Below are 13902 nucleotides of genomic sequence, written 5' to 3'. Positions count from 1 at the left end.
CAAATGTAGAAGCTAAACAAAACCCCAGAAACCTGATTTAGTCCGCCGGGCTTCAGCCAGCAGGATCGCAACATTGTAAGCAAAGGCCAGAAACCTACTTTCAGCAGTGGAGGCCTAAGAGCTGGAGCCAAGCCTCAAAGCTAAAGCTGGCTTAGAATAAAAAAAGAAAAAAGAAAAAAAGGAGCGGTTGGGAGCTTCAGTCACCCCCAGCCTGAAAACAGCCCTCAGCCCCTCACCCAGACTGGCCAGGCACCCCAGTGGGGACTCCCACCCTGAAGGGTGTGTGACCAGCTGCAAACAGCCATCATCCTCTCACCCAGGCTGGCCAGGCACCCCAGTGGGGACCCCCACCTTGAAGGATGTGTGACCAGCTGCAAACAGCCATCATCCCCTCACCCAGGCTGGCCAGGCACCCCAGTGGGGACCCCCACCCTGATCCAGGACACCCTTCAGGGCAAACCAGCCAGCACCCACCCATGCACCAGGCCTCTACCCTATATAGTAAAAGAGTAATATGCCTCCCAGCACCGGGATCAGCGGAACCACGAGGCCTCCCAGCACTGGGATCAGCGTGACAGGGGGCAGCGCCCAAACCCCCTGATCACCATGTGGCTCTGTGTGTGACAGGGGGCGGGGCCACAACCTCCCTATCCACCCTGCTCTGTTCGTGACAGGGGAAGGTGCCCCAACCCCCTGATCGGCCCTGCTCTGTGCCTGATAGGGGGGAGCTCCCCAATCCCCTGATCGCCCTGCAGCTCTGTGTGTGACAGGGTGCGGCGCCCCAACCCCCTGATTGGCCCTGCTCTGTGTGTGACAGGGGGTGGCACCGCAACCTCCCCATCGACCCTGCCTTGAGTGTGACAGGGGACGGTGCCCCAACGCCCCAATCGGCCCCACCCTGAGCATGACTGAGGGTGGCATCGCAACCTCCCAATCGCCCTGCTCTGTGCATGACAGGGGGTGGCGCCCCAACTCCTCAATAGGCCCTGCTCTGAGCCTGACCAGGGGCTGCACCTAGGGATTGGGCCTGCCCTCTGCCACTCGGGAGCAGGCCTAAGCCAGCAGGTTGTTATCTCCCGAGGGGTCCCACCTTTCGAGAGGGCACAGGCTGGGCTGAGGGACCCCCCCTCCCCCCCGAGTGCACAAATTTTTGTGCACCGGGCCTCTATTACATATATATATATATATATATATATATATATATATATAGAGAGAGAGAGAGAGAGAGAGAGAGAGAGAGCGAGAGAGAGAGAGAGAGAGAGAGAGAGATTAGACATCAAAAAAAAGGGCACATTGGAAAGACTTAGCACCAGATAAGTTTTTAAAGATTGCTTGCTAATTAATTGAGCTTTCCTACTGTGATGATATCATTTTATTTTGTGGTTTTTACAGTGCTATGTCCTTGTTTAATATCTGGACCAAATACGCACCCCGGCTGCCCACTGCCTATTACAATGAAAAGCTTCTGAAGGTTGGAGATAGCCTCTGCGAAATGAAAGTAAGTGCCTCCGGAGTAAAGAGAGCCTAAATGATACTCATTTGGCTAATTATATTATTGTTTGGTTGATAGCATTCCTATTTTACATGATTTGATTATTGTTGCTGTTTAGAAAAAAATAAATGAATTCATAAAATTTTAATGAGGCACAGTAACCAAAAGAGTGTTTGTTTTTTAATTTTGTAGTTGAGATTTTTCCAGAGGTGAGATGTTCCTGAACAGAAAGACAGCTGTCTGGGGATGGCTAGGAGCAGAGGCCCTAGCTAACAGGGTGTGGTTAGGCGCCCAACAGGAAATGCTGAGTCATCATGTTCCTACAGTATACAAAGGAGCCCAGACACCACTTCCTGTTGTTTTTCACATGGTTGGCCTTACCCAGCATGCAACTCTCATGGCTTCTGGCCTTGCTGTTGTGTTGCCTGTGTCCCAGTGCCTGTTCGAATGACTTTCAATTCCTTGTTAATGTTCTGCTGAATGTAAATATAGCAGTCATTCCATACATGCCCTGTTTCTTGCTCAGTATTGTATTCCAAATGGGAGTTTGCCCCTATTTCTAGTTACACATCAGTGCCCAGGTCTTAGATTGCTGTGGACTCATGGACTTGCTAAGACCACACACACCGTCACTGACTTTTTAGTGAATGATAATGTAAGTTTTCCCTTCAGTTCTGGCATAGGCCCCAATTACTCCAAGTTAAATATGAGTTTTTGGCTCATCTAGGATCCTTGGACCAAGATTTATTTTATCCAAAGTGACTTTAGGCCAGACATTGGCTGTATATAGTGTCTTCTCAATCTTTAGTTTCTCAGCGTCATCTTCTTCCTATATTTCTATTTTCTGGACTTGAATCCTTTGATTTAGGAGGGAAGTTTATCAAATAGAGGATAAGATAAAAAGGAACTTTCATAATGAAGAACGAAGATCTATTTTCTGCTGTCAAAATGAGAGAATCACCTTAGCTCCATGCAACTGGACCATGGTTCTTAGAAACTTGAAAATACAGTTTGGAAAACTATAGGACAGTGGTTCTCAACCTTCAGGCCCTTTAAATACAGTTCCTCATGTTGTGACCCAACCATAAAATTATTTTCGCTGCTACTTCATAACTGTAATGTTGCTACTGTTATGAATTGTAATGTAAACATCTGATATGCAGGATGGTCTTAGGCGACCCCTGTGAAAGGGTCGTTCGACCGCCAAAGGGGTCACGACCCACAGGTTGAGAACCGCTGCTATAGGAAAAATAAAATGATGTGTTCCAACTTGTAAGCTGTATTTATGTCAAGTGGAATAACAGTTTTGACAAGAATTAAAAGATTGTTCCCTCTCCATTTTTATGCTTCTCCTCAATAGAAGGAGCTGGTGATACACAGCACTGTTGGGGGTTGTTTGAGAAATATCCAGGTGGGTGGAGAGGATATTGGTGGAGGGAGGAGGAAGGAGCATGTTAGAAGTTGATAAAGCAAGTGGATGATGGGTAGTAACTAAGGATTCAGAATATTTCAGATAGAGAGGTCTAGATAGGATATTTTAAAATTTGCTTGAAGGAACAAAGAAAATGTTTTAAATACTTTTCACTGATGGAAAAGTGGGCTGATAAAGAATATATTTGTAATCCTGAAAATGAACTTGACTGGTTACTTTGGTTCTAGAATCTCTTTATTTTAGTTACAGTAAAGATCATTTTGTTGGAAGACTTTTGTTTTGAACCTAGATTTGAATTCATTATAGGAATCAAGTTAGAACAGAAAAGAACCAGAATTAATTAGTGACCAGTAACAAACAAGTCAATAGAAATAGAAACAAAACAGCACTTGACTGTGGATGCCTCCCAGGGGGCTGCGCAACTTGAAAGGCAGTTGTTTGTCCTGACACACAGTTCCAGGGGAGGAAGCTGAGTACGGGTTGCAACAGACACATATTTCAGGGCCCTACTCACACCCACTGCTCTGAAACTCTCCAGATCAACTGTGCCTTGTGGGCTACAGAAATGAGGCATAGGACATTATAATGGGAATATAAGCATGACTTAGACCTAACAGAATCATAACTAACAATAGCTCAGACTTTTTGGCTTGGGCTATTGCAGCTTCAGAGACTGTTGACAGATCAAAGGGAGATTGGGCCAGCTCATCTGTGTTTTTCTCTCCTTCCTCTCTTTCCCCTCCCTTTGTCTTTCTCTCACCTTTCCTTTCTCTCCCCTTCTCCCTCCCCTCATCCCTTTTCCATTTCCTTCCTTCTCTTTATCTCTCCTTCCTTCCTTCTTTCTTTCGCTGTCTCTCTCCCTCATTCCCTTCTTCCTCATTCTCTCTTTTTCGCCCTCCTCTCCCCTCTCCATCTTTTTATTTCCTTCTTTTTTGGAGCTTAGGAGATATCAGAGAAGCCAGGCTAGTAACACCCTCATCTCCCTCTCTGACTGAGTGGGTGGATTACCATCATGGTGATATTGAATTTGGGGATATTCTCATCTTTAAAGTTGCGATGGTCTTATCTCACAATCGGCTTGTTGTGAGGAGAGTTAAATGAAATAATGCACATGAATTGCCTAGCACAGTGCCTATCACATGTGTTTGGAAATGATAGTGATAATGGTAGTAATAGTGTAATGGTGGTAGTAATAGTGGTAATAATCAAGATGGATATTATTAACAATAATATAAATAGTACCTTATATTAGTAACTATATAATTTAATAACTACTGAATATAATTTTAATATTTATACAGATTTTAATAAGAAAAATTATATTTTAAAATTTTCATCAAGTGCTCTTTTCATTTTAGGAGTATAAATTGGCCCTTTTACAGTGCTATGGAAGATATCTTCAGCAGTTCAGTATCAGCTTTGATGAGAATATAGCAGATATACAACAATTCAAAACTGTCTTTTTTCCAAACGGTATTGGAGACCCAACTGCTGCAAATACAGTAAGATGAAAGCAGCTAAAGTAGCTACAAGTTATGATTAGCTATGCAATATATCCTTTTGTTGAGAGCTGCTAAATGTCTTTCCTGTGCTTAGCATAGCATTTACTTGTGTGCTACAAGTTGCTTAATAAATGTTTTCAGTGCTAGATAAGAACGTATACTTATTAGACTTTGCAAAGATGCTTTGGAGATTGTATCACTATAATCACTCATTCATCCAGCAGACAGTTGTCATTATAATAACTTATAATAACTAATATTTGTAGGATACTTTCAGTTTACAAACTGTGTTAGATACTATTATTATTTTATAAAAGAGAAAAAGAAAGCTAAGCACAGAGCCTAACTATTGGCTCTGGAGATTAAACACAGATCTTCTGATATAGAATTTTATGCTTTATTTTTGGCATACCAGTATTATGTTAATTGTTACCATTGATTCACTGGTTGAACGGTTACCATGTGCTAGGCTCTTCTATATGCAGTATATGAATTGTCATCTTTCAGCCTCATTTTAGTCTCAAAAGTAGGGTACTATTATGCCTTTTTTACAGATGAGGAAACTGAGGCTTCTTAGAGACTAAGAAACCAGTCCACTTAAAGCAATGGACAGAGTTGGTGTTTGAACCCTAATCAGTCTTACTCCAAAGCTATTATTCCAAACTTGATCATTCAAGGCCTTGGAAACATATGTGGTTTAATAAGCAGAAAATCTGAAAGTATGTTTGGCTATATAATAGGTGCATGAATGGGAATACAGGGCAATATAAGTTGGCACCCCATTGGGGAGAGTACTGAATGAAAAGCGTAGAACTTTGGACTTTTAAGGCCCCTCCTATCCCACTCTGGTCTAGCGCTCTCTCTCTCTCTCTCTCTCTCTCTCTCTCTCTCTCTCTCTCTCTCTCTTTCTCTTTCTCTTTCTCTCAATATTGCATTAGCCTGCTTTCACCTCTTCTCCCTGGCTTAGTGCCAGTGTGCTGGTGAGCTCCACTGTCTACAAAGCTTGTATCTTAGATATCTGTGCGGCTTGTCCTTTACTTCCTTCAGGTCTCATGCACTCCCTGCATTATTTATTTATTTTTTTGTATCACTTATTGTTACCAGCTACATTTTCATTTGATTATTTTTTAATAATAATGTTACAAAATATAATAGATCCTCAATAAAGTTTTATTGACTGGATGAAGAGATGAAATGATATAGTTAGAATTAGTAAAAGCCATGCATAGAATAGATTAGAAGGTAAAAGACTGGAGACAGAAGATAAAGCAATGAAGACAATGTAAGAGTTTGCCAGCAGGACCGTTGTGATGGGTGCAAATAGGTATGAGGAATTTGTGTTTGTTTTTTTTTATATATTTTATTGATTTTTTACAGAGAGGAAGGGAGAGAGATAGAGAGTTAGAAACATCGATGAGAGAGAAACATCGATCAGCTGCCTCCTGCACATCTCCCACTGGGGATGTGCCCGCAACCCAGGTACATGCCCTTGACCGGAATCGAACCTGGGACCTTTCAGTCCGCAGGCCGACGCTCTATCCACTGAGCCAAACCGGTTTCGGCTTGTTTGTTTTTTAAATATATTTTTATTTCAGAGAGGAAGGGAGAGGGAGAGAGAAACATCAATGATAAGAGAGAATCATTGATCGGCTGGCTGCTCCTGCACGCCCCACACTGGGGATTGAGCCCACAACCCAGGCATATGACCTGACTAGGAATCCAACTGTGACCTCCTGGTTCATAGGTTGATGTTCAACCACTGAGTCATGCTGGCCGGGCAAGAACTTGTGTTTTTTTGCATGCTTAATTTGAGGTTCTGGTATGATACTGGCATGCTGCATTTCTTAACAAATATGTATAAAAAAATAAAATAAGTAAGATAGAAAATTTAGACCAGTAGGAACCTACCAACACAGAACTAGAGGTCTTGAGAAGTTTTGTTAGAGAAATAGATCTTGTGTTTTAAATGCATAAAGATCACAGATGAATCAGTAATAATGAACAATTCACTGTCAAACTATTAACAGCAAAGTTTTGTGTGAACATTCATAATCATGTATGTAATATTTAATTATTCCCTTTGTATGTACTGCAGGAAGGCATTATGGCAGAGATTATATGGATTTGGTCTCTGGAGCCACACTGCCTGGGTTCAAAGAGCTGCTGTGCCACTGCCTAATGATGGGACCTTGCGATTTCTTTGTGCCTCAGTTTCCTCATCTGTAAAAATGGAAATAATATGACCTACCTCCTAGTGTTGTTTTGAGGTTGCTGAGATAACAAAAGACTTGGAATAGGGCCCAACACTCAAAAACTGTTAGGCATCATTATCTGTTTGTAAAAGAGAGAGAGCACTTAACAGCGGTGCTCAACCTGTGGGTCGCGACCCCTTTGGCAGTCCAACGACCCTTTCACAGGAGTCGCCTAAGGCCATCCTGCATATCAGATATTTACATTACAATTCATAACAGTAGCAACATTACAGTTATGAAGTAGCAATGAAAATAATTTTATGGTTGGGTCACAACATGAGGAACTATATTTAAAGGGCCAGAAGGTTGAGAAAAACTGACTTAGAAGATAATGATCATTCCAACTCTCATTCAATGAATATCTTCTGTGATACCAGCTACATGGTGGCTAGAAATAGTGTACATGTATCCAAGCAGGAAATACATATGGTAGAAAGGCCCATTGGTATTACTAAGAGGGTCCACCCCCATAGCTTTAACAGGGCTCTTCAGTACTCCCTTCAGAACTCCACATCTATCCAGTTGTGTCTTAGACATCTCAACTTGACATATCCCAAGCTGAACTCATCATCTTTCCTCCATAATTGCCTCCAGCCAGTCACCCATGCAGGAAATCACTGCAGACATCTCCTCCCTTATCTCCTGCATATTATTGGCCGCTGAATCCCATTGACTCAGACAAGACTTAAATCTTTCCCCATTTCAGGGCCCTGGTATGTCTGGACTATCTCAGATGCCTCTGATCTCTCCCAGCCTCCCTGCATGTAGCTTTGTGCCCTTCCCTCTGCTTTCCATCTTCCACACTTTTGTCATAATTAATTTCTAAAGTGTAAATCAAATTGTTCTACTCCTCTGCCCTTTGACTTTGCCCTTTGGCTAAAGTCCATATTCCTTGGAATGGCTTGGAACACTCTTCATGTTCGGACTAGGAACCACCTCTATAACCTAATCTCTTTATCTTAAACCTTCTTACTTAACCTTTCAAAAGTCTTTCAATCCAGTGACCATTGAAACTACCTTAAGCATTCCTAACATTGCTTGTCCCTGAAATTCTCTTCTTTTTGCCAAGAACAGGGAGCACGTCTTCCTCAACTTTGAGTCACTGTTGCTTAGCAGAGTGTGGCTAATTGAGGTGGTCCCTAAACATTGGCCAAATCAATGTGTACATGGTAATATTTATACCTGAATTGATACGTTAAAATGCCATTTGGTGAGTTTCCAAAAAACGATTCAATTCCATATTCTTGGAGATAGGATTTTGTACTTTCTTTTGCTTTTGAAATTTTTTTTTGATTAAGGAAAGGTAATAGTCTTAATTAAATGGATGCTTCGAAGAAACCTATTTTTTTATGTCTTATTTTGTTAGGGATATTATAACAATTCATAGACTGATGGCTTAAACAACAGTTTATTTCTCACTTTATGGAGGCAGGGATGGCTTAGCTCAGGGTGCTAGAAAATGTGGTTGTCTGGTGAGAGCCTGCTGTCTGGTTCTCGCTGTGTCCTCAGACGGCAGAAGGCAAGAGGGAGCACTCCGGTGTCTCTTTTAGAAAGGCACTCCTCCCATTTATGAGGGCTCTACTCTCATGACCTGATTACCTCCCCAAACCCCACCTTCTAACACCATCACATTGGGGATAGATTTCAACATAAGAATTTGGGGGGATACATTCAGTCGATAGCACTATACTAATCTATTAAATTAATTAAGCACAATTGTTTCCATTTTAGTTTTTGTATGTTTTAAGGAAAGCTTTTCTAAGTTGCATAAACTTTATTTATATTCACATTTATATTTTCCCATGCATTTCAGTTTCATGCTTTAAATGGAAGAAATATTTGCAGCTACCAGCTGGTCTGTAACAGTGATTTGAACATGCAGAATAAAGAGTCTGTGATCCAGTGTCTGAATATCTTGTCCTCCTTAAGACTCACCATGCAGGTGGCCTTGCCACAGGAGCACCTCTGCTGGATCATCTTCAATGGTATATGCTAATGTACTTTATTTTCCATCATGTTTTTCAGAAAGTTTCGTGAATGCCAAGTTTGACGTTAACTTGATTACTTCGTGATTTGAAATAGAATTATTTCATAGTAGCATGCTTGTTTTTTTTATTGTTTACACTGTTATTACATTTTAGTTTGTCCTCATATGCAGGAACTTACAAAGCATGTCTGTGGGGATGATCAGTTTCAGGTATATAGAAAGCAGGGCCCAGAGTTAGTAAATAAATATAAGTGGAGAAGAATCAAAGAACCACTGCAGGTTAGATTGGTTCTAAGCATCATCCATTTATTGGTCCCCTCCTCAAATACTTTGGGCAGTGACTGTGGCTTCCTACATATCAACCTTCTTCTCCAACTTGGTTTTGAGTAATGAGCTTTGGTATGTATATATGTGTGTGTAAAGTATATTTATATACATATATACTGTAATTTATATGCATATATATACTGTATATTTATATACATATATACATTATATATATATATATATCTCATGAAATATCATCTATCAAAATGTAGCATTGTCCTGGCCGGGGTGGCTCAGTTGGTTGAGAATTGTTCTATGTACGGAGAGGTCAAAGGTTCAACTCTCCATTAGGACACATGCCTGGGCTGTGGGCTAGATTCTCAGGAGGAGGTGTGCAGGAAGCAGCCAATTGATTATTCTTTCTCATTGATGTTTTTCTCTCCCTTTTCCTTCCTCTCTCTTTCTGGAATCCACACACACACACACACACACACGCCTAATATGCAAATTGTCCCCTCTGGAGTTCGACCAGGAGACCAGGAGTTCGATGGCTCACTATGACATGCGCTGACCACCAGGGGGTGGTCATGGAATGAAGGAAGGCCCAGGCTGGCAGCCAGTAGCTGCAGAAGGAAGGCCCCGGCTGGCAGCTGGAAGGTCCCAATTGGCCCTGATTGCCAGCCAGGCCTAGGGACCCTACCTGTGCATGAATTTTGTGCACCGGGCCTCTAGTATATCTATCTATCTATCTATCTATCTATCTATCTATCTATCTATCTATCTATCTATCATCATCTATCTATCTATATTAAAGCAGCATTTATTTTTTTTCTCTTTAAAGAGTTACAATTTAAATTTAATTTCTTTTTAAAGTTACAATTAAAAGTTGCAATGAGTCATTTGCTGTTGTTCTGTGAATAACATATTCTCAAAGGGAAAATAATACAGTGTGTTCTCTGTGCATAAGAGCAGGGAAAACTAACTTGAAAGAAAACATATTGGATTTTAGCTCATCTGTGGCAATTGAAATACATTTCCTAGCCTTTCCCTTCTTCACTCTCCCCAAATAATTTTTTGACAATTTGATTGAAAATTACATTTGCTGCCAGAGATGAGGCTGACTTTGGAAGTAAGTTTTAAATTCAGTAATTGTCAAGCTTTTGTACTTGATCATCCTCAAGAGGACCTGTTCCCCAGAGTAGCTGCTGCCATCTCTCCACCTCAGTTGGTCATAGGTCTTGGCAGGGACTGAGCAGGAGCAGATGTTCTGTGCTCAGGAAGCATGACAGGCCCATGGTTTGGGTGTTGCATTCAGGCCTTGCTTTAGTGGTGAAATGATATAGTCCCTGGGTGCTGTCCTTTTAAGAGCACACACCAATATATTCCAGTATTCTTCGGGGGGGAAAAAAAGTAAATGATTTCTGTATCTTCTACATCCTTTTATTGGTGTGTGCTTTTTCTTTCCTTTTTAAAAAAAATATGTTTTTATTGATTTCAGAGAGAAAGGGAGAGGGAGAGAGAGAGAGAGAAATATCAATGATGAGAGAGAATCACCCATCGGCCGCCTCCTGCATGCCCCCTACTGGGGATCAAACCTGCAATCTGGGCATGTGCCCTGACTGGGAATTGAACAGTGACTTCCTGGTTCATAGGTCTATGCTGAGCCACACCAGTGGGCTGTGTGTGCCTTTTCTTTACACTGGTGGTATCGTGCTCTAGATTTTATCCTTTTTCTTAAATATTTTTTCTGCTCAATATTATGGTTTTAGACTAGCCAGGTTCCTGTGTATAGATCTAGTTCATTGACTCTATTTACAGACTTGTATTCTTGATATCCATAGATTCCTAAGTACAGAACCTGGTTTTCCCTACCTCTATAGCTACACACATAATTCTGCAATGAATCCTTGTACATGTCCTTTTATAGACCTGTGTGAGAGTTATCTGGGATCTATGCCCAGGAATGGGATTGCTGGGTGGAGGGAAATATCATAGCTTTTTACTAACTCCAGTCCCTGTTTTAATGAATTCATCCAAAACTTATTGCCAGGCATTGTTCTAGGTACTAGGGACACAAGAGTGGGCAACAGATGAAAACCCTGTTCTCATGGTTACATTCTGCTTCAGGGAGACAATAAACAAACAAAACAAAGTGGTCATGGCAGATTGTGCTATGGAGAAAAGTAAAGCTGAGGAAGAGATAGGGAGAGCCAGACCTGGGCTGGGGCTAGGATGCAATTTTAACTTTTAAAAAAATTGATTTCAGAGAGAGGAAAGGAGAAGAGGAGAAAGAAACATCAATGATGAGAGAGAAACATTGATTGGCTGCCTCCCGCTCGCCCCCTACTGGGGATTGAGCCTGAAACCCAGGCATGTGTCCTGATTAGGACTCCAACACTGACCTCCTGGTTCAGGGGTCAACGCTCAACCATTGAGCCACACCGGCTGGGTTAGGCTGCAATTTGAATTAGAATGGTCAGGGAAGGCTCAGTGAGATGATATGTGAGCAAAGACCTGAATGCAACATCTGAATATTTGGGGAAAAGGCATTCTAACTAGAGGATTAACAAATGCAAAGATTCTGTAGTTTTAATACTTTGGATTTTAAGTAATCCTATCTAATAAAAGAGAAACATGGTAATTAGCGTAAGACCGCTACCCTTCCCATTGGCTAATCAGGGCGATATGCAAATTAACTGCCAGCCAAGATGGCGGCCGGCAGCCAGGCAGCTTGAAACTAACATGAGGCTTGCTTGCTTTAGTGACAGAGGAAACCAACGTTCCCTGCCTGCCTTGCAGGCCTCTGAGCCTGCAGTTTGAAACATTTTAACAAATATAGAAGCTAAACAAAACCCCAGAAACCTGCTTTCAGCGAGCTGGGATCTCAGAGCTGGAGTTATAAATTGTTTCGATTATAGAACCGAAACAAACCAGATACCTATTTTCAGCAGCGGAGGCCTAAGAGCTGGACCCTCAGAGCTAAAGCTGGCCCAGAATAAAAAAGAAAAAGAAAAAAAGGAGCAGTTGGGAGCTTCCGTCTCCCACCAGCCTGAAAACAGCCCTCAGCCCCTCACCCAGACTGGCCAGCACCCCAGTGGGGACCCCCACCCTGAAGGGTGTGTGACCAGCTGCAAATAGCCATCATCCTCTCACCCAGGCTGGCCAGGCACCCCAGTGGGGACCCCCACCCTGATCCAGGACACCCTTCAGGGCAAACCAGCCAGCCCCCCCCCCCCCCCATGCACCAGGCCTCTATCCTATGTAGTAAAAGGGTAATATGCCTCCCAGCACCAGGATCAGCAGAGCTGAGAGGCCTCCCGGCATCGGGATCAGCGTGACGGGGCAGCGCCCAAACCCCCTGATCGCCCTGTGGCTCTGTGTGTGACGGGGCGGGGCCACAACCTCCCTATCTACCCTGCTCTGTTCATGACAGGGGAAGGTGCCCCAACCCCCTGATAAGCCCTGCTCTGTGCCTGATAAGGGGGAGCTCCCCAACCTCCTGATCGCCCTGCGGCTCTGTGTGTGACAGGGTGCGGCGCCCCAACCCCCCCCCGCCCCCTCACCACCACCACGGGCCCTGCTCTGTGTGTGACAGGGTAGAGCCATAACCTCCCCATCGGCCCTGCCCTGAGTGTGAGAGTGGCAGCGCCCCAACCTCCTGATCGGCCCTGCTCTGTGGGTGATAGAGGGCAGCACCCCAACCTCCACCCCCCCCCCACGGGCTCTGCTCTGTGTGTGATGGGGTAGAGCCATAACCTCCCCATCGGCCCTGCCCTGAGTGTGAGAGTGGCGGCGCCCCAACCCCCTGATTGGCCCTGCTCTGTGGGTGATAGAGGGTGGCGCCCCAACCCCCCTGATGGGCCCTGCTCTGTGCATGATAGGGGGGAGCTCCCCAACCCCCTGATTGACCCTGCTCTGTGTGACAGGGTAAGGAGCACCAACCCCCCTAATGGGCCCTGCTCTGTGGGTGACAGGGGGTGGCGCCGCAACCTCCCCATCGACCCTGCCTTGAGTGTGACAGGGGGCGGTGCCCCAACCCCTCAATTGGCCCTACCCTGAGCATGACTGAGGGTGGCATCGCAACCTCCGATCCGCCCTGCTCTGTGCATGACAGGGGGCGGCACCCCAACTCCCCAATCGGCCCTGCTCTGAGCCCGACCTGGGGCTGCACCTAGGGATTGGGCCTGCCCTCTGCCACCCGGGAGCAGGCCTAAGCCAGCAGGTCGTTATCTCCCGAGGGGTCCCAGACTGCGAGAGGGCACAGGCCAGGCTGAGGTACCCCCCCTCCCCCCAAAGTGCACAAATTTTTGTGCACCGGGCCTCTAGTAAACAATAAATTGATTAATCAATTTGTCAAAATACATTTAATTTTTCCAGTTAAAACTGAACACTCATTCTCTTTATTTTAAACCGGTTATTATATGTATAGACACCCTTGGTTTCTTAAGATATGTAACCAATGTTGGTTCTTCCATAAAATTCAACTGGGTGTATGAGTATTCTATAACACCTTACTTCTCAACCTGAACCCAACTAATTTAAACCTCAAATAGATTATTTTGGTGATGGCCATCTTTGATGAAAAGGAATCACATGACAAGACAAAAAAATTCATATTAGGGATTTGGTCAAAACCAAAACAAAACAAACTTCCAGAGATATCCTGAGGGTGTAAAGAATCAGCAGCCTATGTTCCTTTCTACACCAGCTCTCGCTCCATCACGCTTCTGCAGTGGGAATGTGTGAGCCACACCAAGATCCTGAACCATCTAAGAAGCGATCAGTTCTAGTCAGGATGCTCAAGGGCTGCCAAGGTTAAAGGCACATTTTTGAAATACAGAGGGTCCTTGTCATTCTTGAGGGCAGTTTCCTGAGGCCTCCTGAAATTCCCCAGTTCCTGTCACTAACTTGTTTATACAGGCTCCTAGCTTCCACCTGAATCACATGTTTTGTGGAGAGGCATGCGTTTC

The 13902-nt window shown here is 43.7% G+C and overlaps 1 protein-coding gene across 1 annotated transcript in view; it reads left to right on the top strand.

Annotated features, from left to right (window-relative positions):
- The window catches only part of CFAP54 (cilia and flagella associated protein 54), a 252763-nt gene that overhangs the window by 8746 nt on the left and 230115 nt on the right, over positions 1 to 13902 (top strand). The window contains exons 2-4 of the mRNA XM_059681924.1: positions 1393 to 1498; positions 4283 to 4426; positions 8492 to 8663. Of these exons, the coding sequence (XP_059537907.1) occupies positions 1393 to 1498; positions 4283 to 4426; positions 8492 to 8663 (422 nt within the window). The remainder of the gene's footprint in view (positions 1 to 1392; positions 1499 to 4282; positions 4427 to 8491; positions 8664 to 13902) is intronic.

This window comes from Myotis daubentonii, chromosome 2, assembly GCF_963259705.1.
Source record: "Myotis daubentonii chromosome 2, mMyoDau2.1, whole genome shotgun sequence".
In the NCBI taxonomy this organism is placed as follows: Eukaryota; Metazoa; Chordata; class Mammalia; order Chiroptera; family Vespertilionidae; genus Myotis; species Myotis daubentonii.
Note: the sequence above shows the minus strand (reverse complement) of the source record. Positions and strands in the feature narration are given on the sequence as shown.